Genomic DNA, 27,449 nt, shown 5'->3' with positions numbered 1-27,449 from the left:
GGCAGACCAAAAACAAACCCAAGAAACACCAGTTAGAGTATACGAGCACAAACTATTTTAATTAGTAGCAGATATACTCTTATTTACAAATGCTGTCAGTCTATACTCATTTTAGCACATAGAAATTTACATACAAGTTTATAATTTGATATCAAACATGCTTTACAAATAATGAGTCTGATTCAAGGTGTCAAGCTTAAATGCAAAACTACACTGAGGGTTGTCTCCAAAACATTTTACTTCTCCTGATTTCAGCAAAAGCAAAGCAACTTGAAAGAGTTTCTTTCAATGTTTTTTAAGAAGAGCTAAACATGTTCCAGGGGATAATCCATACAGGGAAGCTAAATGATTAGCGAATATATACTTAGTGGTAAAATGCACCGCATCAATTCAAACAAGTGTATCGTTATCATTCAACAATAAAGTATCACATGAATCTAAAACATTTGACACAGATGTTGTCAAGCCTCATGATGCTCAGATGTGGATGTTTTCTTCCACCAAGCTTGTTTCTGCAGGGTTGGAGCGCCGCAGCTCATGTCTGGACAGATGCTGCACTACACTCACACCAATACAGTCACCCAGCACATTGACAGTAGTCCTCAGACGATCCCTATCAACAAACAAGAAGATCTGAGGTTAAAATGTAAGAAATGTAACAGCTAAACTGATGGTTGGCCATGTTACAGGTTAAATCAAAAATCTTATTTGCTGGATCAGTCAAACATTTTTTTAGTTTAAGAATTCTCGTCATTTAAAAGAGAAGTGTCTACACTACTATACCTTTATATTTTCTATTTGTAAAGAACTGATCTTTAACTAAAAAAACTCAAACAGATCTTTGAAGGAATGCTCAAATGATCAAGGATCTGAAACTGATATTGGTTGCATGTGCACTCACATAATCCAATCAACCATCAGCAGCAGTGAAATGTCTTCAGTGGGGAGTCCAACTGATTCCAACACAATCAGCATGGTCGCCATGCCGGCATGTGGGATGCCTGCTGCACCAGTGCTGGCAGCTGTGACAACCAAACTGCACAGAAGAAACAGTGATGTTTGTGTATAAGAAAACAGACACAACCCATCAACAGTGGCCTGAAGCTTGACCACTCATGTCTGTGGATCCACACACTGAAATTTGCACTTTCATCGCTGTCCAGCATAAAACCTCAAGGTGCATAAAGCCTCAAGGGGATCACGCCTTTGGTCTTGTCAGTGTGTGTGTGTACCCGTGTGCATGCAAGTGTGCATCCGTCCATCAGTCTGTCTGTCTGCAGCTAATCCCTCATGCTACTGGACCAGTCAGCATAATACGTTTTGTGCACATTTATGGCTGTATGCTCAAGGACCTCTCATGGTTGCAGTGCTTCACAATTTTTGATATTCGGTTTAATTGATTGGTTTATTTCCTTATTGACTGCTAACTTCTCACTTCTCACTCTAGTGGTGACTAGAAGTGGTTAGCTCCAGGGCTTCAGTTTTCAGCAACTATTGGACATTATTTAATGGATTAATTAAAGAAACATTTCAGACAGACTGAGCTCAATGTGTTTTGAGTTTACCTGAGGATGATCATTTGACCAAAGTTAAACTCCATATTATTAACCTGGGCAATGAATAACACAGCTATGGCTTCATAGAGCGCTGCACCATCCATGTTCATTGTGGCCCCAATAGGGAGCATGAAGAGTGTCACTTGCATGTCCATGTTGTGATTTTCCTCCATACAGTGTATGGTAACAGGTAGGGTTGCCGAACTGTAAAACATCCACATAGCATATAAAGTTAGCTGTCTTTCCAACATTGATCATGTGTCTGAAAATATGAAGACTCTGGCTCACCTTGATGAAGTCCCAAAGGCAGTGGTGAGAACCTGGAGTAGACCAAGCATGAACCTGAAGGGATTCCTACGTGTGACTATGAAATAGATAAGGGGCAGGGTGATGAGGCTGTGGATGAGGAGGCCAGTGATCACAGAGAGAGTATACATGGCAACTTCGCGACCTGTCTCTCCAATGTCTGTTATCTTCATGATCTGTCCTGCCAGCAGGAAGAGGATTCCCACTGGAGAATACCTTTGATGAAAAGGTGAGAAGCAGAGGAAATAAAAATAATGTAACAGCGTTAAATCCACATTAACAGCAGCATTGGACATGACTGCTTCTAGGCCCTGGTCTTTGAGAGATTTCACCATAAATTACAAATACAAATGAAATGGCACATTAACAAGACAACACAAGGGCAGATCATCTTCATGATAGCCTCCAGTACTTACCAGATGACCATGTTGACCAGATACATAATGACTTTATTGAGGCTATCAAAGAAATCCCTCAGAGGTTTTGCCTCAGTGTCCATAATGCCCAGGACAAGGCCAAAGGCAACAGAGAAGCACAAAAGACCCAAAATGTTGATTCCGTCCAAGGTGCCTGGCACTGGTTCTCTGTCCTCTACAAGATTCCAAGGAATGTCGTGACGTAGTATAGTGGCAAAAATATGTAATAACAGTAATAAATATCAGGCAGATGACGTATTAAAGCAACATAAGTGACACTGGGCTGGAAAAAGTCAAGACATTACATAGGACAGTAATGGGAGAATATTGACTCCTCAACACAAATACTTCACTTACACTAACACCATTAAGGCATCTATAAACTGCCCTGTAATCTTATTTTTTAATTTGACCACAAAGGTGAAGTATAAAGGGGTTTATAATATGCTCTGAATAGAGACATCTTCACACAATCAGTACACACTTTAAACTTGCGTAAGGTGGTTGCTTGTGCAAATGTCATTGCTTATACTGCTAATATCTTCACCATTTGTCATTTGTTCTGTACTATAATGTCCAATACAATTTATTGTATTAAAGATTATGCGAATATATTAATATTCCAACTGCAGCAATAAAACAAAGAAAACAAACTCACCGTTTTCATTGGTCACATTGATGACACCAAGACTAGTGGAATAAGCAGATTTATACTAGACAAAAAGTAAAAAAAACAAATGTTAATATGATACAGTGACAGTATGGATATTAAACAAATCATATCTCTTGCCGATCTTACCTTTCTGAAAGAAGCTTCCACCAGATTTGAAGGAATCATGTTTCTATAAACCAGAAACACTGATTAGGTCTTTTATCTGCCAATTGTATACTTTCGTGTTGCCTTTAATATATACGGAAACATATGCTGAGTTTTCTATGATACACACCTGATTAGATCGAGAAAGGAATCCACAGGCTGCACAGCCTCTGCATTTCCACTAGAGGGCACCGAGGCCTTCCTGGAGGATTTCCCTGGCTGAATAATAACAGCTAAGGCAATGCCAGTGAATCCAGCAATAATTGTGGTGACTATGTAATAGCTAAAGGCCCTTAGTCCGATTTTCCCATAATACTTTCTGTTCACAGATGACGTTCCTGAAATAAAAAAATGTGGTTGTAATATATGAACTTCATTCCATGTAATGGTTGTTATGTAAATACAGTATTGTATATGTTGGATTTATAACCATACTAACATACTATTGCATTTCATATGGGTAAAATAATAGTACATGCATCAGTGGGATAATTTAAACAACCTGTAGAGTTAAGAAATGAGCTCAACGTACAATATCAAACTAAAGCTAAAGAGGAAAGTTAAACTTTAAACTCAACTAAACCTTGTCCACTCAATAATGTCAAGATCAGATGTTTCATGGTTGTTGTGAGTTTAGTGTTTAGTATTGAGAGCATTTTAGAAACTAGATATCTTTTCTGGGGAAACTATAAATACACTTTCAGTAGTGGCTACTGGTTGTGTTTCTCTACTGAGTCAAAGTCAGTTTCTCTCTAGAGTAAAAACCCAGTTTATCTGAAGTGGTGTATGGATCTAACCTGCAATCACACTGGAAACAATGAGAGGAAGCACCAACATCTGCAGCATTCTCAACAGCAGCTCTCCAGGAAAGGCTAAATATTTTACATTCCTGGCTGACATATCAATCTGTCGTAATGCAAAGCCCAGGCCAATCCCTTACAGAAACATAAACACAAGTCAACAAGTCAGTGTGGCTGTCAAAAGGTTAGTTCAAAATACAGAGAGAAGTGTTTGAGAGGTAATACTACTACACACTAATACAAAGACAGCAAGCAGCAGGTTGCAATTTGGTTTCTCAATGGTTTAATTAATGGTAAATTAAAAATGTATTTTCAGGTTGTACAGAGGAATAAATGACAATGTTTGATAATCACTTACCAAATGCAACTGCGGCCATTGTGAGAAGAACAAAAGCATTTCTTTTGAGATAAGCCATCACGTTAGCTCCATTCAGGGATAAAGACCCATGAGCTGAGGGCTCATTACATTTTTGGAAAGTTTTGTTGTCCTGGAGTTCTGTAACCTCTACTGAGTCCAACTCAGACAGGCCATCAGGGCTTGGCAGAACTGCTTTCATAATGAGTCCTAAAGATCTCTTACTAGTATTACCAGAACAAGAACCAGTAAGACATTAATCCAAGTAGAGTGTACAAAGTTTCTTAAAACACATAAAATCTAGAATATACAACATGAAATCAGATTAATATTTGAACATCAACATTACTATGTTACATTCTATGTAAGTAAAAAGCAAGTATTGGGAGAAGTTAATAAAAAATTCTCACATTCTCCTTAGTTGCGGTGCCAATGGAAAACAGGGTCAACTTTAAAATGTCATGCCTTCAACATTCTTAGTAAAGACAGGCATAAAGTCCAGTCACTACAGTAGTAGTGTATTAACAGGTTCTTCAACCAAATTATTTTCTTTTAGTCAATCATTAGCTATGTGTATGTACCTGTTGTCTTAAGTTAAGTAAAGTAAATTTGGTTAGTGTTTAATTCATAACAGAACACAACTACACAATGTATACCTGGAAGTGTGTTGAAGTATAATAAGATATGATTTAATATGATTACAGAAAGGGAGGTTGAAAGCCTAAAATGCTTATGATGGGTCTCCACTATGGGCATGTCTTTAAAAGGGAGACTTGTGGTTACCCATAGAGCCCAGTTTCATTCAGATATATTGAGGTGTGAAGTCAAGGGACTAGAAAATGGCCATGACAGTGTATCCCTTCTATGTGACCTCCTAAACATCCCTGCCTCCCACCTTAAAAAAGACAAAAAATCTCTATGGGTTCAAGAGGGTTAAAAGGTGAATGTTCATCTGCAAAGGAATTAAATGTTGGACAAGTTGGCCTCAGTCCAAAGGAGAACAAATTAAACAGGTCTTCTGTAATTAGGCATCTTAATTCCTATGAACCTGACGTCCATAGTCTTATTAGTTCTGTGTTAGCTAGACAGGTTTTAGGTCATGGAGGTGTTAAGTCCAAAGCATCCCTAAAATACGGAGTCTTAGGAGGACAATATATGGCAGCAGTAGTGGACGGTAAGGCTGATCAGGGGGATTTTAAGTATCTTACATCTTCTTGAGTCGCCTTGAATCACAAATCCACTGGTGACAAAGGTCCCATCAGGACACCCAATAAACCACAATATATTCTCTAAATAGTGCTTCATGTGCTTAATGTGACAGTAAATGATTAAACTGACAGTAAATGATTAACCTGACAAATGCCAATGAATTTCCAAAAGTTTTGGTCATATCTAATAAAATATATAGTCCATAAAATATATAAGACCATATTTCTTTAAAGCTTAACATTGCTTCCTTGACCAACTAGACATTTGGGATTTTTACATTTTTTCAGTTTTCAATGGTCATTATGCTGAAACTTAGACTTTGAATAATAATATAAGTATAAGGTTGATTTGTTTTTGGATCTATGATAAAAAAAAAGGCTTGATAAGGATGTCCCTAGATGTCAACACTGTGGCCTACGATTGCAGGAATATACAAACAATGAGATTTAAGCAACTGCAGCACAATAAGAAGGAAGCATGAATAAGATCATACAAATATCATCCAGGTGATAGTAGGACTGTTCATACGAAGGACTTCTGTTCTAAGATCATGTACTAAACTCGATGAGACAATGCCCCACATAACAGTTTTAAGTATTTACTGAACATTTGTATCTCCTTGCAGTATTGTGAACTGTAAAAAAATGAGTAGGGCAATATGTTATTATTCTACAGTAACTATTGTTCTATACAATTTTAAAATGTGTGCCATTATTGTATTATGGGACATTAAAACATTTGCATTTGCTTTTATCTGTGATTATTATGGCATTATACCACTTCTGTGTGGTAATTAGTGTGGTGACCTAGTGAGGTAGCGGCCTACATCCTACATACAGGGTCTGTCTTCTGAATCTTGTTGACAAGGTAAATACTTTCCCTTGTCAGTAGGCTCTTAAGCTCTTTAGTGGTTCTACTACAGCCACAAGTTATTGATATAGTCTAACCATCTTGACACAGAAAAGCTACGGTTTCATTTTAGGAAGTTTGAACAGCTAGAAGCTCTTATTGATTATTTCATGTTAATAAGATTGGACTTGGACATTACCATTCTGTTAGTCCTCACCTTTCATCTCCCCTTTCCTTGTAGGATCTATTTAAAGTGAGCTATGGTATTTCTCAAATATTACATGATAAGCTGAAGAGTTTCAACAGAGGAGGTAAGACAACCGCAAAGCAGGAGCAGAAGTTATGGAAATGCCGGAGCTCAAAGGCAGGTCCATGGAGGAGTTTGAGTACCAGAAACAGCTGGTGCAGTAAGTAGAGTTGCTTAAGTTATTTCTCCATAGCAAGACTCTTGAGTACTAAAAATATTTCACTGATGTAGCACTACAGGCAAACTGTACTTTAAATGATTATTGTACTTTATGGTATCATACTGGATCTTAAATAGCATATTAGAATGCGTAAATATTAATATTATTACTATTATTAATAATAATATTATCATTAAATATTTTTTGTGATTGTGTGTGTCATCGAAGCCCTTTGCACGACAGATAACTGAATCATTTTATTGACAAATATGAGTATAATTAATGTAAGATGTTGATTCATACTGAATAGTTGAATGGAGTTGAAAGCGTTGTTAAGAGAAAATATGACCTACATATTCACTGAGCAGGGATTAGCAGGTGTGATTAGTACTACTTAAAGTACTCCATGTTTGTCTTAGAGCCCCAGACATAAACACAGGTAAACGCCTCACACTTTCAGATAACAGTGAGAGAATGTTACAAGATTGGTTTATGGCATGCTAATTTGCATTTAACCAATCATTAACCATTAACAGACAACTGAGTCCCAATAAGTTAAGGCTCAGAAATACTTTTTGCGTTTGGCCGCCAGCTGGGGAGTTGTACCAGTCACGCTTGGTCGCAAGAAGAACCCTAACGTAGCACAAGTCATTCTCATAGCATCTTATTGATATCTGGACAATAGTGCTTTCATCATGGACCCAAAATTGCTAATATGATATATGTACCACATAAGTTATTTTTAGTTATGTGATAACGACCTATAATTTTTCCTCTCATCACAAACGGCTTCTTTAACAAGTCAGTAGAGCTGAATCAACACATCTCTGACACAACAACAGAAGCTAAATATACACAAAGGTAGGTTTAAATAAACAGCTGATATATTAGATTTAAACAAATTAAATAAAATACAGTGGAGACTACATAACTGGTGACGTTTCGACTATGCGTACGCAAAACTAATGAACTATCAAGAGACCCGAGGTTATAATAAACTTTCAAACAATAAACTACAAAGATCTGGTGTGGTCAACTGATGGTATCAAGCTGATTTGAACTCTGACTTGAGTTGGACTTCACTGTACACATTCTTTGGACTCAGCTTAGGCTATTATGATTAACATGTGCATCCCAATGTATTTGTTACAGTGGATGGAGGTTTAGATACAGTAGGAATTCCATCTGGTCATATGTTTTGCAATCTTACATCTTACATCTCCACTCCTGAAGCTTACAAAAACATAAGCAATGCAGTTTGTATGCTAACCTATGAAATAACGGTTGCTGGAACTACTTAAAATTAGGCAACAAAAAAACTTGTTTATGGTTAGAGCAAAAGTTATTTACACATAGAACTACTGGATAAAGGTACGATAGTGACAGAATGAAAAAAAATCGGCCATGAACACCAGTCTCCTGGAGTCAAAGCCCTGGGTTTGTGCCATCCACCCCCCTTTCCCCCATACTTATACATTCTACTAAACTGAAGTGCTATATAATCTTAAAAATACATAATGTGTTATTGATATAATAGATAGTCAGATACCAATACTGTTTGTAACAAACACAGGGGAAGAAGTTGATTTTGGTTTATTTCAATGTGTGTGTGGGTGTGACTTAAAAAGTTTGAACTTGCTTGCCTGTGTGGCTACGTGTGATGCATGTGTGACATCAACGGATGTGAGCAAGGCTTACAAGGTAGCTTTAGGTAGGGATTTATTTCCTCGGGGCTCAAATTAGCCAGAGAAGCAGATTAGGCTCCGTGTGGAATAACTCGTCAGGGCTCGGTTTCAAGAAGCCACCATTAAACACGTCCTTTAGCCAGTGTGCTTTAGAACAATAATTATCTCATTAACTTACAATCTCAAGTAATGCTGATGTGTTAGTTATCTTCAATTAAGTGAAAAGGCAAATTGTAATGAAATTAGGGTCTCATAGAACAATTGCACGTGTGGCAGCCTGATAAGACATGTCAGTTATTTCTTAAAATTCAAGTGGCATATGATGTTCGGTAATTAATTTAAAAATATATTTTTAGAAGATTATTAAAGCTATAGTCTACATCAGGCTTAAAAAAATATGTCAATATCTTTGATATTTCCAAAGTTGCACTGCCTCTTTCTCCTTTTTTCTAGAACTAAATGAAATAGACCAGTCAGAATAGGGGCTGGCAACAGATAATTTGATTAAGCTATTAAGGATAAGCTACAAATCCTGATTTTGTTTTATCTACACCAGAGGCAGTATCTAGGTCTGTGGCTAAACACAGTCTCAGTAAATCTGAAGATCATCTTCGTGTACAGACGACACAGCAGTGTAAGGAAAGGAGGTGAACGAGTGAAACCCTGGCCAAGACATCAAGTAACTGTAACTGTGGGTCTGTGCCAACCTTGAGCCCTTGGTGAAGCTAATCCTATTAAAAGAGGGTCAGGGCCTGAGCAGACCACCCTTAAATAGATGGTTCAAACCAAGTATCAATATGGAGAATGTCCCAAAGCACTGATGACGACATGACTGCAGGTACAGTACATCTTAAATACCTTATGGCTTAAATACAAATGGCCTTGACCTGACCCAGTTTTTCCTGCGTCATTTCAGACAGTTAAATCTGGATAAAGTAGGTGGATAAGAATTTCTGCTTGAGTTAGTTGCATCCTACAGATCTTTTTTTTAATTTATTTTTTATTATTTTTATTGGATTTTTCTTTTCAAACAATAAAACAAGACAGCCATTCAACAAACAACAGACACTTCAATCAGAAAGGAAAAAAAAAACAAAAACATACAGACTCAGACAGACAGGCAGTTCAGGGCTCTTTTTTCCCCCCCATCATGATGGGCTATAATGGCTTAAATAAATAACAGTAGTCACATAATGCAGGCTTAGTCTGGAGATACGTACAGGAAAGTGGATAGTTTAAAGCTTGGTTTCAATATAATCCATAAATGGTTTCCAGGTATTCTCAAAGTTATCTGGGGAGCCTCGTAACATAAATCTCAATTTCTCAAGTTTAAGGTGTTGCCTCACATCTCTCAGCCACTGAGTCCAGCTAGGTGACTGAGGATTCTTCCAATTGAGGAGGATCAATCTCCGTGCTAACAGGGTGACAAATTTGGTTATTCTGAGTTTATTTCCAGAAAGATTCTCGTTCATCCCTCCTGCTATACCAAAAATAGCTATCAGAGGATCTGGCTGAACTACAGTTTTGAAAACCTCTGATAGCGTTGTAAAGATTGAACTCCAATAGGCGTGCAGGTTGGGACAAAGCCAGAATGAGTGTGCCAGGGAGGCAGGAAGGGCCTCACGTACCTGGAAAAATCTAAAAAAATGGGATTGTGGTAATCTGAATTTACTTTGTAATTGCTCAAAGGTAGGGAAAACTTTATTTATAAAAAGGGCCTTCATGGTCCTTATACCAATTACTTTCCAAGTATCAAAAGAGTGGTCTATGGTGGATGGGGGGGAAGAGATGGCTGAGACAGACAGGAGCGAGCAGAGAGCCTTTTTGCCAACCAAAGTATTTCCTAACATTGGACCATATTTTCAAAGAATGTGTTACAATGGGATTATTCTTGACATAGTGAAGTGACAGAGGCATTGGTGAAAACATAAGAGCTGACAGAGATGTCCGCTGGCATGAGTACTGTTCCATTTGTATCCACACTGGTATTTCGGCCTGTCCATCATAGTGAGTCCAAAAAGAGAGCGCATGAAGATTACATGCCCAGTAATAAAATTGGAAATGGGGCAATCCCATTCCACCACCTGCCTTCGGCCGCTACAAATAAACTTTTCTAATTCTAGGTCTCTTCCCATTCCACACAAAATTAGAAATTGCTTTGTCTATGGATACAAAAAAGGATTTCCGTAAAAGTATAGGAATTGTTTGAAATAGAAACTGAAATTTTGGGAGTGCACTCATCTTTACGGCATTAATTCTGCCTGCCAAAGTGATGGGGAGATGGGACCACCTGTCAAAATCCTTAATAGTGCGCTCGACTAAAGGCCTAAAATTAGCTTTAAACAAATCAACCATGTGCCTAGTCACCACCACACCCAAGTATTTAAATGAGTCCGTCGTCACTTTAAATGGTAAGTGTGAGTATGAAAGGCTTTGGGCCGATTTAGTGATTGGAAACAGTTCGCTCTTCGAGAAATTTAGTTTGTAACCAGAAATCTCTCCATATTCTTTTAAAACAGACATTATATTGGGGATAGATTCTTGGGGATTTGTTACATATAAAAGCAGATCATCTGCATATAAGGACACTTTGTTTTCCACCCCTCCCCTAAAAACACCACCATACCCCTCCAGTGATCGCAGGGCGATAGCCAAAGGCTCAATGGCCAGGGCAAACAAATGTGGGGACAGGGGGCAGCCCTGCCTAGTTCTACGTTGCAGGGGGAAATAGGGGGAACTGAAGGAATTGGTCTCTACTGAAGCCAGAGGCCCTAAAGATCTTTTAACCAAATTTTAATGGAAAAAATAAAAAGTCTGGTATTTGACCTTGCTTACTTCAAACACTAAAAACTAGTAATGTTGTTGGTATAATTAAAACCAGTTCCGTTTTAAAGGGGTATCGTAAAACAACAAAATGACCAGTCAATTTGTTTTGTATTGTGTAAGGTATTGAGCATATTTTAAGTTTTACATATTGACCTCAATTGTAGCCTGTCCACTGGGCCAATGAGTACAATTTATTTTGTCATATCCAGTTGTCTGTGTGCGATTCTGGAGAAAGATGTTGATATTTGAACTCAACAACCAGGCAAATACACCTGTCCTATCAGTGCCATTTTAAGCAGTATACTAGAATTTTGCAGCTTTTGAAATTTTATATTCCTCAACATTCATTAGGTCAATCAGCTGAAAAAAGACACAACTTGACAAGGCCAAATTGTGTAATTTGTAGCTTTGTATATAAAAATAAGGATAAGGTACAAGCCAACATCATAATAAAGGAGAGAATGCATTCTTAGGGATCCGCACAAGATCATAGTTCATATTTGGACAGGTACAGTACACAGCTTTCTTAAGAAAAACAAATAACAAAAAACAGTGTAATATGAGTAGATGATTGGGTTAGTAAGATAATATGACATAATGATCTTATGGACTCCGACCAGTCATTGGTGTGAACTAATGCCCCTGGCTAACAACATTACTGTACCGTGATAATGCTGTTGAGGATAAGACACCAATCTTTAACGAAAGCTTTACTCAAAGCCACCTGCTTCTTTGTTCACCCGTTAACCTTTTAATACACTGTCCTTATGCTAGGACACATTGTTTGGGCTTAGGCCTCTTGGACACAGGACACAAAGAAACTGTATGGGACACATTCAAATCTACAGAAAAGGGATTATAAAGATGAAAACGATTTAACTAAAGAGAATTAAATTTATTAAAAAATTCATTTATAAATTTGTTTTTCCTTACAGATTCATGACTAGCTTAACTTAACACACAGTGAAGAGCTGCCTCCCAATTAATCTTCAGGTTTCCAGCTCTCTACATATATGCCTACACAATATGCTCTGTTGACCTACTATCTCCTCCTTATTATTCCCTGTCCCCTAACTAAAAGGACAGAGAAAGGGATGGTGGAGTTGAAGAAGTCCTTTACAAGAAAAAAATTATTTTACTAACTTTTACTTAAACAAAATGATCATGAAGCAACCCATCTACAACTGTACAAGTTGTGTCCTAGTCAGCTTTTCTTTCACATTTCAGCTCAAGCTGATCACATGACCAGTCTCTCAGTTTTTTACCCTCCCTTTCCATCATCTCCCTGTCATTCCCCTGCTGCTCACCATCCCCCTTTCCCCCTGTAAGCTGACACAGCGCCTTGAAACATTAGCCGCTTTCTTCCTAATAGGATCTCACAAGCTTAAATTGTCATCTGATAAAACTAAGAAGCTTGATAGCAATGCTGCACCCTCTTAACCAATTTGTACTCAATTAGGATAATGGGGAAACAAGCAAAGAGGGACAGCTTTAATATATTAATGTGATAAAATGATTATCAATTTCCCTTGGCGACAACTTGGGTGGTATTAGGAGCATCTTGGAAGTCTCCTATAAATATTAGTGATGAATGAGGTCTCCAAATGTCCAAATAAAAATGTAAGAGCAGCCATTTTGACATTTCAACAGGTGAAATTAATTACATATCATATAGGCTGAATTCCATGGAGGTGTGTCATTGTATGGGTCCTCTAGGCATGATGCTTCCTGTTATATTTTTTTAATTTAAAATTTTTATCATTTTTACATGTGTTATTAATATCATATTAGAAGAATTGGAGCAAGTTTACTTGACAATTAGCTTACTTGGTGACATGGCAAATACCCCTAAATATGAGTCATCTAACTTTACTACAAATGATTATCTCCTTATAGCAGTTTTAACATTCACTGTTCATCTAGAAAAAATGTGATAACTCCAATTTATTCTGTGAGGGTACAAAATGTATTAAGTGCATACTAAATGTCCTGCGAACAACTGAATATAATGAATTACTAACTATTAATCTTCTCACTTACATTTCTAATTAATGACACTAATTATCATCCTCTAAGTCCATTGACTGTCTTATGGTATCAGCCTGCTAAGGCAATTAATGCTCCCTTTAATATTTTATCTTACTAGATGACTATTCTAAAATTCTGGTATTTGATATGACAGAACACTACATAAAACTAAAAGTACCACTGATTTAAAAATTACACAAATGTGATTTAATTCATTTTTTTTTAGAATGTACATATATTGAACGTTGGAGAAAGATGGCTCTGAAAAACATCCCTCAGGCCTGAATTCCTTTATAGTCATATGACAACAACCTATTTCATGCCAATCCCCTGCCACAAGGACACATTCAAATTCGTTATTCTATTCATCTAGTGGCAAAGCTCGTAATTCACAGCCAAAAGTAATTGGCTTTGCAGTCTCTGCTTTCTTGCAAAACAACCATGACAACCAAAATAAGGTGTTCAGCCAAAGCCACTTAACCCGCAGCCATTCTGTTCACAGAAAGCATTGGCAATGCAGTCCAATGTTGCCAGATGGCTTTAAATTTGTTAGCATTTAAAATTCCTCTGCTACTTAGGCATGTGCCAATTGTGCAGATAAGTGCTACGTTTTTGTCCATCTTCCTAACTCCTAGAAGATGGTGCAGCTATGGTGGAAAGCCCCTTGTTAGGGTTTTTTTTACAACATGCTGTTCTGAGGAATGCTCATGGAACTTTCACTGAATGCTAGTACCATAAAAAGTTAGGGCGTCACTTGGATTACACTGAGGATTGAGTCAGGATTCAATTAAGTTTGTTTCACTTTAAGATTCTTTTCTTCAACACTGATCTTGATGCTATTGTTAGATTATGCTGATGTGTAATCAGATCATTAGTTTTAATTAATTTAAATTAAATTAAATTGACACTGCTGTGCTTGATTTCCAATATTGAAACTGAAAGCTCATTTCATCGGAAATGCGTGCCTGCGTTGGCCGAGTCAACCCGACATGCATAGAGGTGCGAGGGTCCATTCAACGCTACTTGCAGCTTTAATTTTAAAGACTTTTCCAGTGTGGTCACTTACAATAACTATGCCCTGTTAAATAATTCAGGTACATTGTGCTGCACAGGATTCAAGGAAAATATTGAAAGCGGTCTGGATGTACAATAGGCCAAAACCCTCACATTAAGAAAATTCACAATTTGCCTGAATATATGCAAACCACCCCTAAAAGGATGGGCATGTTAAATGATTAATAACACTATAATTTAAAAAAGCTGGTATGCTTGGTTGATTTTTGAGACTAAACTCATGCAAAAACACTTTCAATTGCACTCCTGAAACCTTACATTACATATACACAACATACTGTTGGAAAAAATACAATCCGCACCACTTTTTCCATGTGGGAGTTTTTGTCTGCGTGCAAAGAACTCCTTAATATATCTTCAAGTAGGAAGAGTGAGGTCAGAGGAAATCTCCAGTGAAGTCTTAAGGCTCATTAAGGATAAGATTGATCTCTGCAACACCTACTGTTGCTGCCACAGATTTGGTTTTGCCAGCTGGCTGAGGAGAAAACTGCAGGCTTCGTAGTAAAATGCCCCAGATACCCCCAACCCAATTTTGCTGTGAACGATTAGAGGGTAAGCAACAAGATTATCGGTCAAACAGGCATAATAATTTGTTCTATACTTATTTGACACTTTGAAAAAATATTGTTGTATGCCATATAGTTGACTTAAAAGGGCTGATACAAACTGAATACATTAGTGTGGTCAACTAATTGCTCAAATTAATCAGGTTTAATACACTTTGCTTCTCTAGATATGTACTCCAAACTCATTGATTTTATTGCTTGTTGTACGTCCCTCTGGAATATCTATTATTATTATTATTATTATTATTATACAGCGCAACTTAGTTGTTGTGTAGTATTGGCAGTAACTTTTTCTCATTAGACAATAGCAAACCATTATAACAGACCCACACCTACTATATAATATCATCAGATTTGCTTTGAACAACATGTGAGTCACTTTATACTATTTCATTAATAAAGCCAGCTATTCCGAAAGCAATGTTGCTCATAAAGAGTTAAGTGCAGACTTGAAGGAAACTATTTTTTGAATACAAGTCTTTACAGTGTGTAGCCATTCAAGTTAAAAGTCCATCTCTGTGTCTTTTCTCCCTTACATTGTCTATAATGAAGGGATTAGCGAAAACTCTCAGTACAAGCCATTATCTTTCAGACAATAGATTTTTTGAAAGAAAGTTTTGTCAAGGCTTCATTAGCAATGGCCTCCCTCTGTGGTCTGAATGCAGGACACATTTGGAGCAATTACTTGACCAGAAAACAACTGTCAGTCATTCTTAAAGGGGAAGGATTCCAATTAATAAACCTCTTAAACCCTTTGGTTTTACGACCATTCCCCTGCAAGCTTTGGTGTCTTGTGTGGTTAAGGAAGAGTTTTGTCAGGAGAGGAAGACATTACATGTGCTTGTTGCACAGGACTAACGGTAGGTCCTTTGCTCACTTGTGTGCAGAGGATTTCAAGGACTTAACTGGGAGTAACAAGTGGCTACAGCAGCTATTGTTGGTGTCATTCATCTACTTATGGACCACAGAGACAACATGCATGTAGCATAGTCTGCAGTAGGAATCTGACAGAAGGTAAGCTTACTTTATATACTTTCTTACTGTGCAATGTGTCAATACTGTCTTTGATGCATGGGTTTTTATAATGCTAATTTGTATTCAAGACGGAGATGAAAATGTTGTCCCAGTGCAACTCGCTTTTTGGTGCCTCTCAAGATGTTCTGAAATGTCTTTGGATTGAGTTTATACCAAATTAACTGCATACCTATGTAAGAACTTTAAAAATGCTGAATTTTAAAATGTAAAAGTAAAAACGTTAGGAATCAGACTTGAGTGAAAATAAATGTGCGATTATTTTTTCTGAATTTCATCACCGATTCGATTTTGAATTCTTCGTTTTAATTCCCCCCCCCCCATATCTTAGTTTTTTGACATAAAAGGTATGCAAGTAGTCAACAGCACATGTTTATACTCATATTATCAATCAAAATGGAAATTATGCTAAAACAGCATAAGTTGATGACGTAGTGGTAGGAAAAGGATATTATTACTTATTACTGAAAGTATTTCATTGTAATAATGAAGACAAGTGAACCTGCCTGCTAATGCAGATACCACACTGAATTGTCTAATTTCCACAACATATAAAACATTCTACATAGAATATTAACATGCCATTGAATTACATATTACTTGTGCACAGCTTTACTGTATTTATTACTTTTTTTCTTTTTCTCTCATTCCTTTGTAGACAAACATGTGAGCTTGTTCTGCTTTTGTGCAAACAACCCATTCAGCCTCACTGTAGTGATCCTTGAAGGAGACGGCCCTCAAGCTTCATATAAATCTGCATCATTGCACGTGAAGCAGAACAACAGCTCTGTACAACAACTGCTCTGTTTGTCTCACTTGGTAGCAGTTTTGTTTCTGTCAAAGAAGAGAGAAAGTGTCTCGAAAAGCTCGGATGCATTTATCAATGGATACCCTGGGAATAGTGGACGATAGTTGCCTTGACAACTATGACATGGCAAAAGGTGCCGGGTCAAGTGGTGGAGGCAGGGTTCACAGCATTGATGTCATACTGGGATTCACGAAGGACCAGGACCCTTTACTACATTCAGTAGGCGATGATGACAGACAAAAAGCCAACGGAGAAAACCCACAGCACCCTGAGAAGCAGGTCCCATCAGACCCCTATGGGCACCTTTCAGAATTGGGTGACAGCTCCCAACATTCTTCCTACCATGGTGAGTCTTTTCAGAAAATATACTATCTGACGAAAAAACTTTGGAGGGTTATGAGTTCTACATATAAAAAGCGGATGTAAAGCTGTGCCAAGATACCCCCACACAGTTGGGGTGTTTTGGACTTGATTCCTTCCATAGGGAAAATGTCATTTTATGCAATCAGACTCTTTCATTTGCAGTAAAGCAACAGAAATACAAAGGCCAAACAAAGAAAGTAATAATAACAGTGCCATTGACAATGTTACCGTTATGAGTGTACCACCTACACTGCTGAATCTTGACCCCCCCCCTCAATATACCTTTACATTGCTTTTAAGTTCGAGAAAACCCACACACAATACCTGACAATTTCAGATAGACTGTCTGCTTTTTCAGAAAATGTTACTTAATCTGTATGAATCTTAAACTAAGTGAAATGATAAAATTAAGAATAAAATGGCTGCACCTTTACTATATATATATATATCAGAAATATATTACATTTCGTGTGTATCATTACACACACATTTTCCTGGAACAGGTTTTGTTTTGTCTGATTTTTAAAGTTCTACTACTACTACTACTACTACTACTACTACTACTACTACTACTACTACTACACGCTAAACGGTTGCAATCTATTTAGATGTTTTAGTGTCAGCGCCAAGGTATTTTGCTTACTAGTTTAATGGCACAATTTAAATGGAGTTGCGGAAAAAATCGGTTACAACTGTGCTCTTGTTTCCATGTCTATCATGAGATGGACTTAGCATCCTATCATATTTGTTACATATACAGACTTTGGGATGCTCAGCAAATTTAAAACAATGTTCTATGGATCAGAGATATAATTCATTTTTGATTATTTTTTGTTCTAGAACCACTTCTATGATACAAATCACCTTAAAGCCTGTGATAGACCCTGCCCATTTAATGCTATGAAACTATTCACCTGATGTATGCTTAAATTAAATTAAATCACGTCATACAACATTGCTAAATTCCTTAAAATAATTTATGGACATGACAAAGCTGCTTTAAAAGACAACAAAAAGACCAGTTCGCAGACTTTGCAAAAAGCTTAAACCTGAACATTTAGGGTGCTTCCATATCTATAAGCAATTGCAACTCATATTGTCAGAATATTTTTGGGATTGATTTTTAGAAACTTAAGCTGCAAGATTTGCACTTCAATTTAGATATTAGCTATATCTATTAGCTATCTTTCTGTTACCCCTGCCCTTTTGGTGATGGCACCAGAGACATGACTTATATAGCAGACTACAGACCTCTATGAAGGTATTAATGCCTGTAACTTACTAGTACACATATAATTATATGCCAAGCCGGATATTAAATGCTTTGCCTTTTTTTTCCTTCATTCAGCAGAAGCGTCATTCACCTTAATGGCAGCAAAAAAAAAAAAACATAACCCGAGCCATTCCCTGTTTATGGTGGAGACATAATGCTTTAAAGATGTCACAAACTTGAAGCTTGAACACAGTAGTTTGCCTGGCATCATTATTTTAAACTAATGATGCATTAACTCCTTTAAATGACATGGACATAAGACTATTCCATATTTTATACCATTTTATAGAGAATTTGGGGTGGGGGGCAGTGGATTTTTAGGGAGAGATAGCAGGTCAACATTAGATGCCACATGGAGGTGTTGTGCATCATCTTAAAGATGGGAACCTGAAGTTTAATTTTAGATGCAGCTCAGTACTTTAGTACTGTAACTAGTAGTAACTAGTTTGTGGTTCTAAATTTGGGAACTATGTGGATTGACCTAATCATACATGAATAAAATTGCAAAAAATGGCTCATTGAATCCATAAAAGTCTCTGCTTTTTGGTCAATCGCCAATATATCAATTTATGCAATTCTGAGACTGCTTAGAGAAATATTTAAATACAGTAGGTAGAAATAACACATTGCATTGCATGCTAAAAACATTTTCCCCCCTTATGTCTTAGGGTCAGAGGTCAGTTTTTCCCTCGCTAAATTTAGCCTGACTCTGGAGCCTTATTTTACCCCCTTCCGAAAAAAGATATCATGACATGGGATTGCTTATATCTTCTAGTTTTATATGATATCAATATCTTCTCTATAGCCTTAAAATGGAGTTGGCTACAGCCTCTGAAAAAAAAGTTGTTAAAATGCTAAGGGGTTAAACGATTTGGTGTGATTAACGAGCTTTGGTGCGTCGCACACATGGCTCACTTGCTTTACATCTATTTCTTGGAAGACACAATCTGGGCTTGACTGTTTACTCGGCTTGTGCAGAAGCCAACTAAAGTCCCTTGTTAGATTAGAGGAGGTGGGGACACAGGTTTAAGTGGTAGCATCTGTTACTATGGGATTACTGTAAGGGAAGAATTCAGTGAAAGACATGATGTCATTTGGACTTGGCAAACCCCTGGTGTTTGCAAGCCCTCAACTGTATAAAGGGCATCAGTCATTAAGCTGTTTTATCATGAGGAGAAGAGTTAAGATTTCACTTTTTGATCAGACTGTATGGTGAAATGCTACATTTATTTTAAAATTATTACCAAACACAGAGTTTTTTTTTTCTGGTGACAACTTTTTGTCTTAAAACTACACAAAGACAAATATAATGCATTTACTATTTGATAACAAATATATAAATAAATGAATAATAAATACATAAATAAATAATAAAGGGGCATTCTCTGGGATGAATGAGAGACCGAGTTTTTGGAAGTGTCGAATAAAAAGTCAAATGGTAGCTAAATGTATGGATAAATACTAAGCAAGTTGTATCTGGAAAACCAAAAGAGGCTTTGAGGTGTGAACTACTAAAGAGTCATTGATATTGAATGTTATTACTACGACTTTGGAGTTAGAGGGAGGGTAGAGCACAAAACGGATTGTCCCTAAAATGAAGAACTCCTTGGCTGAGAGGTTTGCTTTTGTGTTTTTAAGTGAACAGCAGTCTAACCTAGCCAAGATCCTCAAATGCTCTGTGATCTCCACCTTGCTCTATCCTTACAGCCCTGGCAAATAAGATTTGTCAAAATGGTCCTTTGCCAAACTTCAAGGACTGCTTATTGGCTTGATACAGGTTGCACACCCGTTAGCTGTTAAAAATGTTACATTAATTCTAATAGGTGATAATGGATATACATTTTCTTGCATCTTACACATCTTACTAGATGCATCCTGTCCTTCATTTTTAGATTCAGACCTTTTCTCCAGTGACAAGTGTGACGAAGAAATGAGCAACATGCAGAAGGATGTGGATGTTGCTGAGGGGTCTCCAGAGGCCATTACAGAGGAAGAGCACACTAAAAAGAAACACAGAAGAAACCGGACAACCTTCACCACCTATCAGCTCCATGAGCTAGAGCGAGCCTTCGAGAAGTCCCACTACCCAGATGTCTACAGCCGTGAGGAGTTGGCAATGAAGGTTAACTTGCCTGAGGTTCGAGTTCAGGTGAATACTATGTGATATACTATCGGTATACTGTGGTTGGCACGGCCATGCCAATCTTATTGGTTACACGTCCCCTGGTTTACTGAGCAGAGAACTTCACTTTCACTTTACGGCTAAATATGCCTTAAATGTTTCATGATTTGTAATTTAATATATCAGAATTTATCCATCATTTTATCTTCAGTTTTCTAAACTTCTGTACCAACTAGAGGTAGTAACAGATGGTACATGTCACAATCTGTGCAAGATTCTTATTTTTTTATACATTATTTTCAATATTGTGTCTAAGTGCCTCAAAGCTCCATCTTATCTTTCTCTTTCTCATTGTCCAGGTGTGGTTCCAGAACCGAAGGGCCAAGTGGAGACGACAAGAAAAGATGGACACTAGCACCATGAAGCTCCATGATTCCCCCATGCTATCCTTCAATCGTCCTCCGATGCCTCCAAGTGTGGGGCCAGTGGCTAACCAAATGCCCCTAGATCCCTGGCTGACCTCGCCCATCTCCAGTGCCACACCCATGCATACCATCCCAGGGTTCATGGGTTCACCGCAGGGCCTGCAGCCTGCCTATCCAAGCCACAGCTTCCTCAACACCCCACCTGGCATGGTCCAAGGTATGCAACCAATGGGGCCTCCTCCCTACCAGTGCCCACCCAGCTTCAACGATAAATACCCGATGGAGGATGACAGGAGTTCCAGCATCGCAGCACTCAGAATGAAGGCCAAAGAGCACATTCAGTCAATGGATAAAACCTGGCAGCACATGTGATGTGATGAGGCACGGTGGAAAAGTTTTTGAGCTGCTTCTGTGAATGTTTACAAACTGCTTTTCGACTGTTTGTTTCATGTACCCATGAAGAGGATACATGACACCAAAGGAGTCAGACATTTTTTCACTGACGCTAATAGGCAACTCTGAAAATTAACTTTATGTGATTTAAAAAAAAAAAATCACTTTAAAAATGTTTTTTTGCTCCATGAAAAATATATCAAATCTTACTGAAAAGATTTAGTAATACATGAATGTTTTAAAACTTCACAAACGTCAACATTGATTTTGTAAATTTCTGACAAATTACAATATAGTATATGAGAAGCTAAGTAGAGCCATCCAGTGAGTCATAGCAACATTTTCAGTCTTAATTGAGGACTTTCCTTTTTTTGTGGAAATAAAATACTTTATTAAAAAAAATTCTTGACCCTAACTTTGTCTATAAGTATTTGATTGTACGATTTCCCTGTTTCCCTGAAGTGATCATGTCTTTATGAGGTTAAATGAACATTGTGCTGTGGGCTTTTGATGGTATCTAAATTCTCAGAACTAGACAATGTTAGTATAAATTGTTCAAATTTGTCAGGTTTTCCCCCCTGTATGTCTTGGTTGGGATTTCTCTTTATATTTTCTATTGTATTTTATTATTTTTCTGCACGGTGTAAATCTTGTTGAGCATTTTATAGTACATTTTTGGGTCCTTTTTGAGTTCTCCTACATCAATTTAAGTTTTAAAATTTTGCATCAACACAAAATGTTTGTGTTTTATTTAAATCATTAAACTGGCCTTTTGGAGAGTCCTGAGCCCTGATGGGGGAGGTTATCGGAAGTCACAGAGCGTAATCTGGCTCAGAAGCTAATTTAAACAGACAAGCATACCTCTTAACACCTAATTACTGCTTTTAAAGCGATTAACCCCGGATTCTCAGCCATAGACAGCATGCCCTCAGATGCCCCTAAAAAATCCTTTTCAAGACCTGCTTAACTAAGCTCCTCCCCTCAAACTTGAACCATTTTATTATACTAATTTACAGAAATAGCACAGCACATCAATGTTGTCTTTTATTATGCCCTGTCTTAATCTTTGCCTTATTGGTGAAGGATTCCCTTAATTGCGTTGTTGACAAAATATTCACTAAAGACAGGTGGATTAAGAGTGAGAAAGTTAATGGTTGCTGGCAGTCTTTCTTCCCCTTGGAAGTAGCACAGTTTGATGTGACTGTTGGGCCGCAACTAGAAGGAAATTAAGCTACACTGAGGTTTGTCAGAGACATATGGTCATGATAATATTGCTTTTGTGTTTTACACTGTATATGTATATTTAGTTAGTGAGCGTACAAATAATACAATTGAGCTGGGCTGGAAGAGTACATTTTTCTGTAAAAATTTTCTCTGGACAACAAAAGACATCTAAATTAATGAAATCAGGGGAAGAAGAATTTTCAATGCATCTAACCCTTGCTTTCAACTGTTACAAAAAATAATGTTTTATTAAGTTAGTGTTAAGGTGATAGAGTACTGTGGAAATGCTTTGAGGAAAATGTATCTGGCAATGGAAGTCGCCTGCAGACACCATTATAAAGTGTAAGGAAGAGTCACTTTAAAACATTACCTGTATATCATGGCCTTTAGAAATGGCAGCATACACACTGTCAGTTTTACACACAATCAGTTTTGATGCTTATATTGTTATAATTCCTGTTGACAACAGGGGATTAAAAAGCCAAAGAAATAAAAGACATTTATTATAACCAGGAGACACATTTACAAATGTGTGAGGATGTTTATTATTTTAATTTTTTAAACATTTTTTCATCAGTTTTCAATTTGAAAAAAATAATTTCTAGTCCTTTTAAGTTTTTAGAATGTCACTTTCATTTTCCATGTGCAAAACACAGAATAAAGTTACAGTAGCACCACTATAGAGGCACTTCGATTGTGGATCTTGTTTTTCTTTCTACACATGCATTAGTGAGCCACCAACATGACTTAGTGCTGTTAATGAGCACTGGTGTACAATAGGCCATGTAAGCTGTGACAGAGCAAGCTGGCCTGATGGAGGCCTGTTGTGTTCGTCCAGGCCTGTGGAGCTTTGCCAGGCCGTTAGGCAGATGAAGCTCCACTCCATCAGGCCCAACCAGGGGTGTCAGGAGGCCCCGCCTGCTAGGCTGCAAAGGCCACAAGGGCTCAAGTTCTAATTGCCCTCCAGTAGCCTATGTGGTTTAGCTGCTCTAATTTATTTTTGGAAAGAGGCTTGTACAGAGGTCTATTTTGCATCATTGTATTTGTAGGCAGACACCCCAATTTTGTTTTTGTCAGGGTTTTTATGTTGACACAAATAAGATGCGTCTATCTATAAAACAGAATTAGAGTGAAGAATATCAGAATGACCTTAATGTTTAATATTAGATACGTATGTTAGGTTAAACTTTTATTTATTTGATTTGATAAAATTGTACCTTGAGTGTTAAGATAATAGTGTAAAAGATTTTTGCATGTACTTTCATTAAGTCTTGGTGTGGTGAGTATCTCTTTAGAAGACGTTTTGCTTAGTTATTTTTTGCTTTTATGTTTTGCTTAACTATCAAAACATAATACAAATTGTATAAATATTTACCAAATTATATGTAGCCGTCTTCGCACCTTTGCACTTTGAATAATTGTAGAGTAATGGTAGAGTAATTGCTAAATATTATAAAATATTAATAACATTTATATGCCTCAGCAGCATAATAAAGCAGTGGAAAGGATGTAGATGAGAAGTGTCAAGACTATGCTATATTTAGTGATAACCAATTTGTCACCAAACCTTTGTCAAAAAGACTTAATTCAGCCAGAATTTGCTGGAGACACACTAAGAACTAGTGATTAATTACGCACATTATTATGTTATTTTGCTTGGCCAAGCGTGACTTTTTCTGGGGCCCGGGCTCTAGTTAACAGGCTGACTAGCGGGACGTGGTCCACGGTGGAAATAATAAGGGAAAGGAGCGGAATTAATTGGGTTTGATTAAGAACACTTTTCAAAGGGACACCATTTTCGCTCGTTGACATAATTGGGGATCACTTAGAGGGTGGGGGTATTTGATGGCTGGCGCCAGTTGCTCGTCTTCGCCCCAGTGTTCACTTTGGGAAAAAAGGACATGTCACTCAAAAAGGACACCCTCCCTCGCCTTACTCACATGAGCATAACATGCACCGGCACACATGTCGGTGGACAAGTTTTGCATTCATTGCATTGACCAACATTGACTTCCTGCTACTCATTGTAACTTTAACTGACCAATAAATGTCAAACAAACCCTTAAACAGACCTCAAGAAACCATAGTGAGTGCTGAATAAAACTAAAGGGACTGGCGACATAAGCTTTTATCTTCAATAGCTATGTGATTTTGTGCAAAATTTGCAAAGGCATTTAGCGTATGTTAATTCTGAGAACATTGCACTGTCATGTTGACAAAAAAGCACAGTGTGTTAACAACATAAGTGATGAATTAACCAAACCCAATCTGGAACAATTCCTAAACACCGGCAATGTAAAAATTTAAATTTCAAAATGAAATTGCCCAAAAAAATTCTGCCATCACTAATGTGACTGCCATGTACATTGTCCCTAGTAGATATCACAAAAAGTACTAATCTGATTGCGACAGTCAATATATACACTCATACACACAATCAAATGCAAGATCCCCTCTAAGGCTTAATGCCTGGCAGAGATAATAATTTGTTTATAAAATTATGGTGCATTATTTTAGTTTCTTCCTTTGGACTATAATTTTTTATAGTCATTCTCAAAATCTTTTCCGTATCACACTCCCAGAAAGACATTGTAGTTTTGTTTAACTTACAGAAAAACTGTAATCAGTTTGAATTTAGATGATTACAATGGATAACAATAGTGAAAAATATCCAAACTACCATTTGTCTGTTCAGCATGTTCCAAACATGTCAGCACTACATTGTTGCCAATAGCTTGAAAACACTGTTTGTTTTAATCCTCAGTCACAACATGTAAACAGTGCATTGGTTTGTGCAGTTTACAACACCTGTCGCATGTTCCTCCATTGGTTAGAAGCACAATCGACTAATAAAAGCTTGAGTATATCTGTACTGTAATGTATGCTGTAATGTATGAACTACTCATTAGTGCTTTTACAGGAGTTACCTGCATTCCAGTGCTGGGTGAGTGGGGCAGAGTGGCCTGGTGTTTGTCTTTGTCTTCTGTGGTGTTGGGGCTTTCAGGCTGTAACTCAGCTTTCATCCTGTACACAAAATAAATGTCAACAGGTAATTCATGTCACAAAAGGCATTAAAATCAAATAGGAGATTCTTACTTTCTTCCAACACCCATTGGGACTGACAGGATGGGATGGCCATTAAACTATGTTGGTCAACCGGACAGCTCTGTCACCAGTAGATGTCATCTCTCCACATTGTTTGAAGCCAAACATCTATGTCAGGTTAATTGGTTGCTGTGAGATGATGTATGGATGATTTGCCTGATTACTGTGTTGACTTCACCTATACAGTGTTCCAGACTCCCCCCCACACCCCTATGTGTGGGCATTAATCCCACTGCCAAGTCACCTCTTTGATTCTTCTTTGTGATTTGTCAGGATTAGTTTGAGATTAATATATAATGTTACTCACAAACTATGAAGTTTTAGACTCAAACAGTTTGACTTGTCTTTTTTTTCCAATCATATAAATTGGATGCAATTACTAGGAAATGTGTAAATGACCTGAGTGCAGTTTTTTTAATGTAATACTTAATGTAATGTATACCAATTGACAGGGATTTGACATGTAAAAGACATTTATTTCCCCCATTGAGAAATGTTATACATTCATAAAGACATGCAGCTGTCTCTTATTTGACGTCGCAGAGCAGGGCAACCCCACGCAAGATCCAGTGGTCTGGTGACTGGATGGTAGGCAACACCACTGCTGTGATATAATTCAGGTCTGTGCGCCTTGGCTTCTTGTAGATGGGGCAGACATAAAGCTTAGGATCCACGGGGGCAGTGGAGTTGACAGCAAACATGTGGATGACAGGCAAGGGTGTGAACAGCACTTTGGGTGAGGACTCGATGAGGTGGATGTTCTTCCTGTCCCAACCGGCGCCATCCAGGTACAGACCATAAACATAAACTCCCTCCTGTTGAGGAGAAGCCGTCAGTGACAGAAAAAGGCCTTTTCCCTAAAAGAGTAAACCTAACTTGTATCATAAATATAAGTGTACTCTGAATTTAAGATCAATGTATTACGAATATTAGCTGGTGTATTGCTAGTATCTCCATGCTTTGTGACTCACTGTAGGTGAGGCTGTGATCTCCTCCTGGGCTTGCTTCAGTACTTTGTTGTGCAGGGTAACTGTGTCAAGAGCCCAGCCCTTGTTTGCCCTTGTTACTTCTTGTCTCATAGCTGTTAGGAACCCTGCAAACATCACACAGGAAAGACATTAATAGCCTAAGTCTTAAATCAATTGAACACCAACTGATGGTGTTATTTGCCGGTAGGTCTTCATTTAGCACATTTAACCACCTTTAAACTTAGCATGTCTTAATCAAGTTGATTTAATCTGTTGGGATTCATTTATTTTCCTTTATGCCCTAAACTACAGTGGCTTTAGCGTTCATACCACAAGTCTAGAGTTAATTAGTCTAGAGTTATTTTATTGAGGTAAATAATGTTACTCACCCTGTGGGTTGAAGAAGCCTGTCATCCAAAAGGTTTTGGGTCTTCCTTCAAACACCCAGCTATGGAACTGTTTGTTCCTCTCCAGAAGCTCGGTGAACCAAAAGCCCAGTGTGGATGACTCCCAGGAGATTTTCCTCCACAAGTTTGGAACACGGGCATCAAAAATATTGTCCAGGGCATCACGGAGGTTCTAGGAGTCAAGTACAGGTCAGTATTTTCACAGCAATTTACACCCTCGTGATTATAAGTGAAAGATAATTTCATTATCAAATGTTTTTGGAGTAACAATGATTTTTGTACTTTACATTCATAATAATGTGTCAGTATTGAAATATGCACTTATTTATTTAATACTAATTGTGGGAAAAAGTATTACAAACATGCCCTGAAATTGTATGTTGTATTTAAAAAACAAACAAACAGCAAAGCTGTAGTGTTTTAGAGTGAGCTATG

General features: G+C 37.6%; 3 protein-coding genes across 6 annotated transcripts in view; 1 reads left to right on the top strand and 2 right to left on the bottom strand.

The window, feature by feature from the left end:
- Nucleotides 1-38: 38 nt before the first annotated feature.
- LOC131980245 (excitatory amino acid transporter 1-like) lies at nucleotides 39-25,680 on the bottom strand. 3 transcript variants are annotated; one of them, XM_059344461.1, is made up of 11 exons: nucleotides 25,631-25,680; nucleotides 25,462-25,558; nucleotides 3,893-4,030; nucleotides 3,226-3,433; nucleotides 3,078-3,120; nucleotides 2,937-2,991; nucleotides 2,279-2,453; nucleotides 1,845-2,078; nucleotides 1,566-1,760; nucleotides 902-1,036; nucleotides 39-613 (listed from the first exon to the last, which is right to left on the bottom strand). In XM_059344461.1, the coding sequence occupies exons 3-11, from the start codon at nucleotides 3,993-3,995 to the stop codon at nucleotides 478-480; spliced, it is 1,284 nt and encodes a 427-aa protein (XP_059200444.1). In that variant the 5' UTR covers nucleotides 3,996-4,030; nucleotides 25,462-25,558; nucleotides 25,631-25,680; the 3' UTR covers nucleotides 39-477. The 3 variants fall into 3 exon arrangements, with proteins under 3 accessions (XP_059200444.1, XP_059200443.1, XP_059200442.1); XM_059344460.1 differs by lacking the exons at nucleotides 25,462-25,558; nucleotides 25,631-25,680 and adding an exon at nucleotides 4,254-6,869 and having other exon boundaries at nucleotides 1,845-1,920; nucleotides 2,008-2,078; XM_059344459.1 differs by lacking the exons at nucleotides 25,462-25,558; nucleotides 25,631-25,680 and adding an exon at nucleotides 4,254-6,869.
- Nucleotides 15,762-21,289, top strand: LOC131980251 (retinal homeobox protein Rx2-like). Its single transcript, XM_059344468.1, has 4 exons — nucleotides 15,762-15,908; nucleotides 16,585-17,080; nucleotides 20,263-20,519; nucleotides 20,852-21,289. The coding sequence occupies exons 2-4, from the start codon at nucleotides 16,798-16,800 to the stop codon at nucleotides 21,287-21,289; spliced, it is 978 nt and encodes a 325-aa protein (XP_059200451.1). The 5' UTR covers nucleotides 15,762-15,908; nucleotides 16,585-16,797.
- Nucleotides 25,681-26,094: 414 nt separating the features above from the next.
- The window catches only part of LOC131980243 (dynein axonemal heavy chain 8-like), a 36,315-nt gene continuing 34,960 nt past the window's right edge, over nucleotides 26,095-27,449 (bottom strand). For both annotated transcript variants that reach the window (XM_059344457.1, XM_059344456.1), the window contains exons 91-93: nucleotides 26,997-27,186; nucleotides 26,611-26,732; nucleotides 26,095-26,454 (exon numbers count right to left, since the gene is read on the bottom strand). In XM_059344457.1, coding sequence (XP_059200440.1) covers nucleotides 26,167-26,454; nucleotides 26,611-26,732; nucleotides 26,997-27,186 — 600 coding nt within the window. In that variant the 3' untranslated portion in view covers nucleotides 26,095-26,166. The remainder of the gene's footprint in view (nucleotides 26,455-26,610; nucleotides 26,733-26,996; nucleotides 27,187-27,449) is intronic.

Source organism: Centropristis striata, chromosome 11, assembly GCF_030273125.1.
Source record: "Centropristis striata isolate RG_2023a ecotype Rhode Island chromosome 11, C.striata_1.0, whole genome shotgun sequence".
Classification (NCBI taxonomy): domain Eukaryota; kingdom Metazoa; phylum Chordata; class Actinopteri; order Perciformes; family Serranidae; genus Centropristis; species Centropristis striata.
The sequence above is the reverse complement of the archived record's forward strand: the minus strand, read 5'-3'. Positions and strand labels throughout refer to the sequence as shown.

What these genes read in the sequence shown, in the direction of transcription:
- LOC131980251 (XM_059344468.1), top strand. Translation starts at nt 16,798, where the DNA reads ATGCATTTATCAATGGATACCCTGGGAATAGTGGACGATAGTTGCCTT. An exon ending in CCAACATTCTTCCTACCATG is followed by an intron (nt 17,081 to 20,262) that starts GTGAGTCTTTTC and finishes CTTCATTTTTAG; the next exon opens with ATTCAGACCTTTTCTCCAGT. An exon ending in TGCCTGAGGTTCGAGTTCAG is followed by an intron (nt 20,520 to 20,851) that starts GTGAATACTATG and finishes CTCATTGTCCAG; the next exon opens with GTGTGGTTCCAGAACCGAAG.
- LOC131980245 (XM_059344459.1), bottom strand. Translation starts at nt 4,452, where the DNA reads ATGAAAGCAGTTCTGCCAAGCCCTGATGGCCTGTCTGAGTTGGACTCA. An exon ending in TGGAAGCTTCTTTCAGAAAG is followed by an intron (nt 2,992 to 3,077) that starts GTAAGATCGGCA and finishes CTTTTTGTCTAG; the next exon opens with TATAAATCTGCTTATTCCAC. An exon ending in GCCTTTGGGACTTCATCAAG is followed by an intron (nt 1,761 to 1,844) that starts GTGAGCCAGAGT and finishes GATGTTTTACAG; the next exon opens with TTCGGCAACCCTACCTGTTA.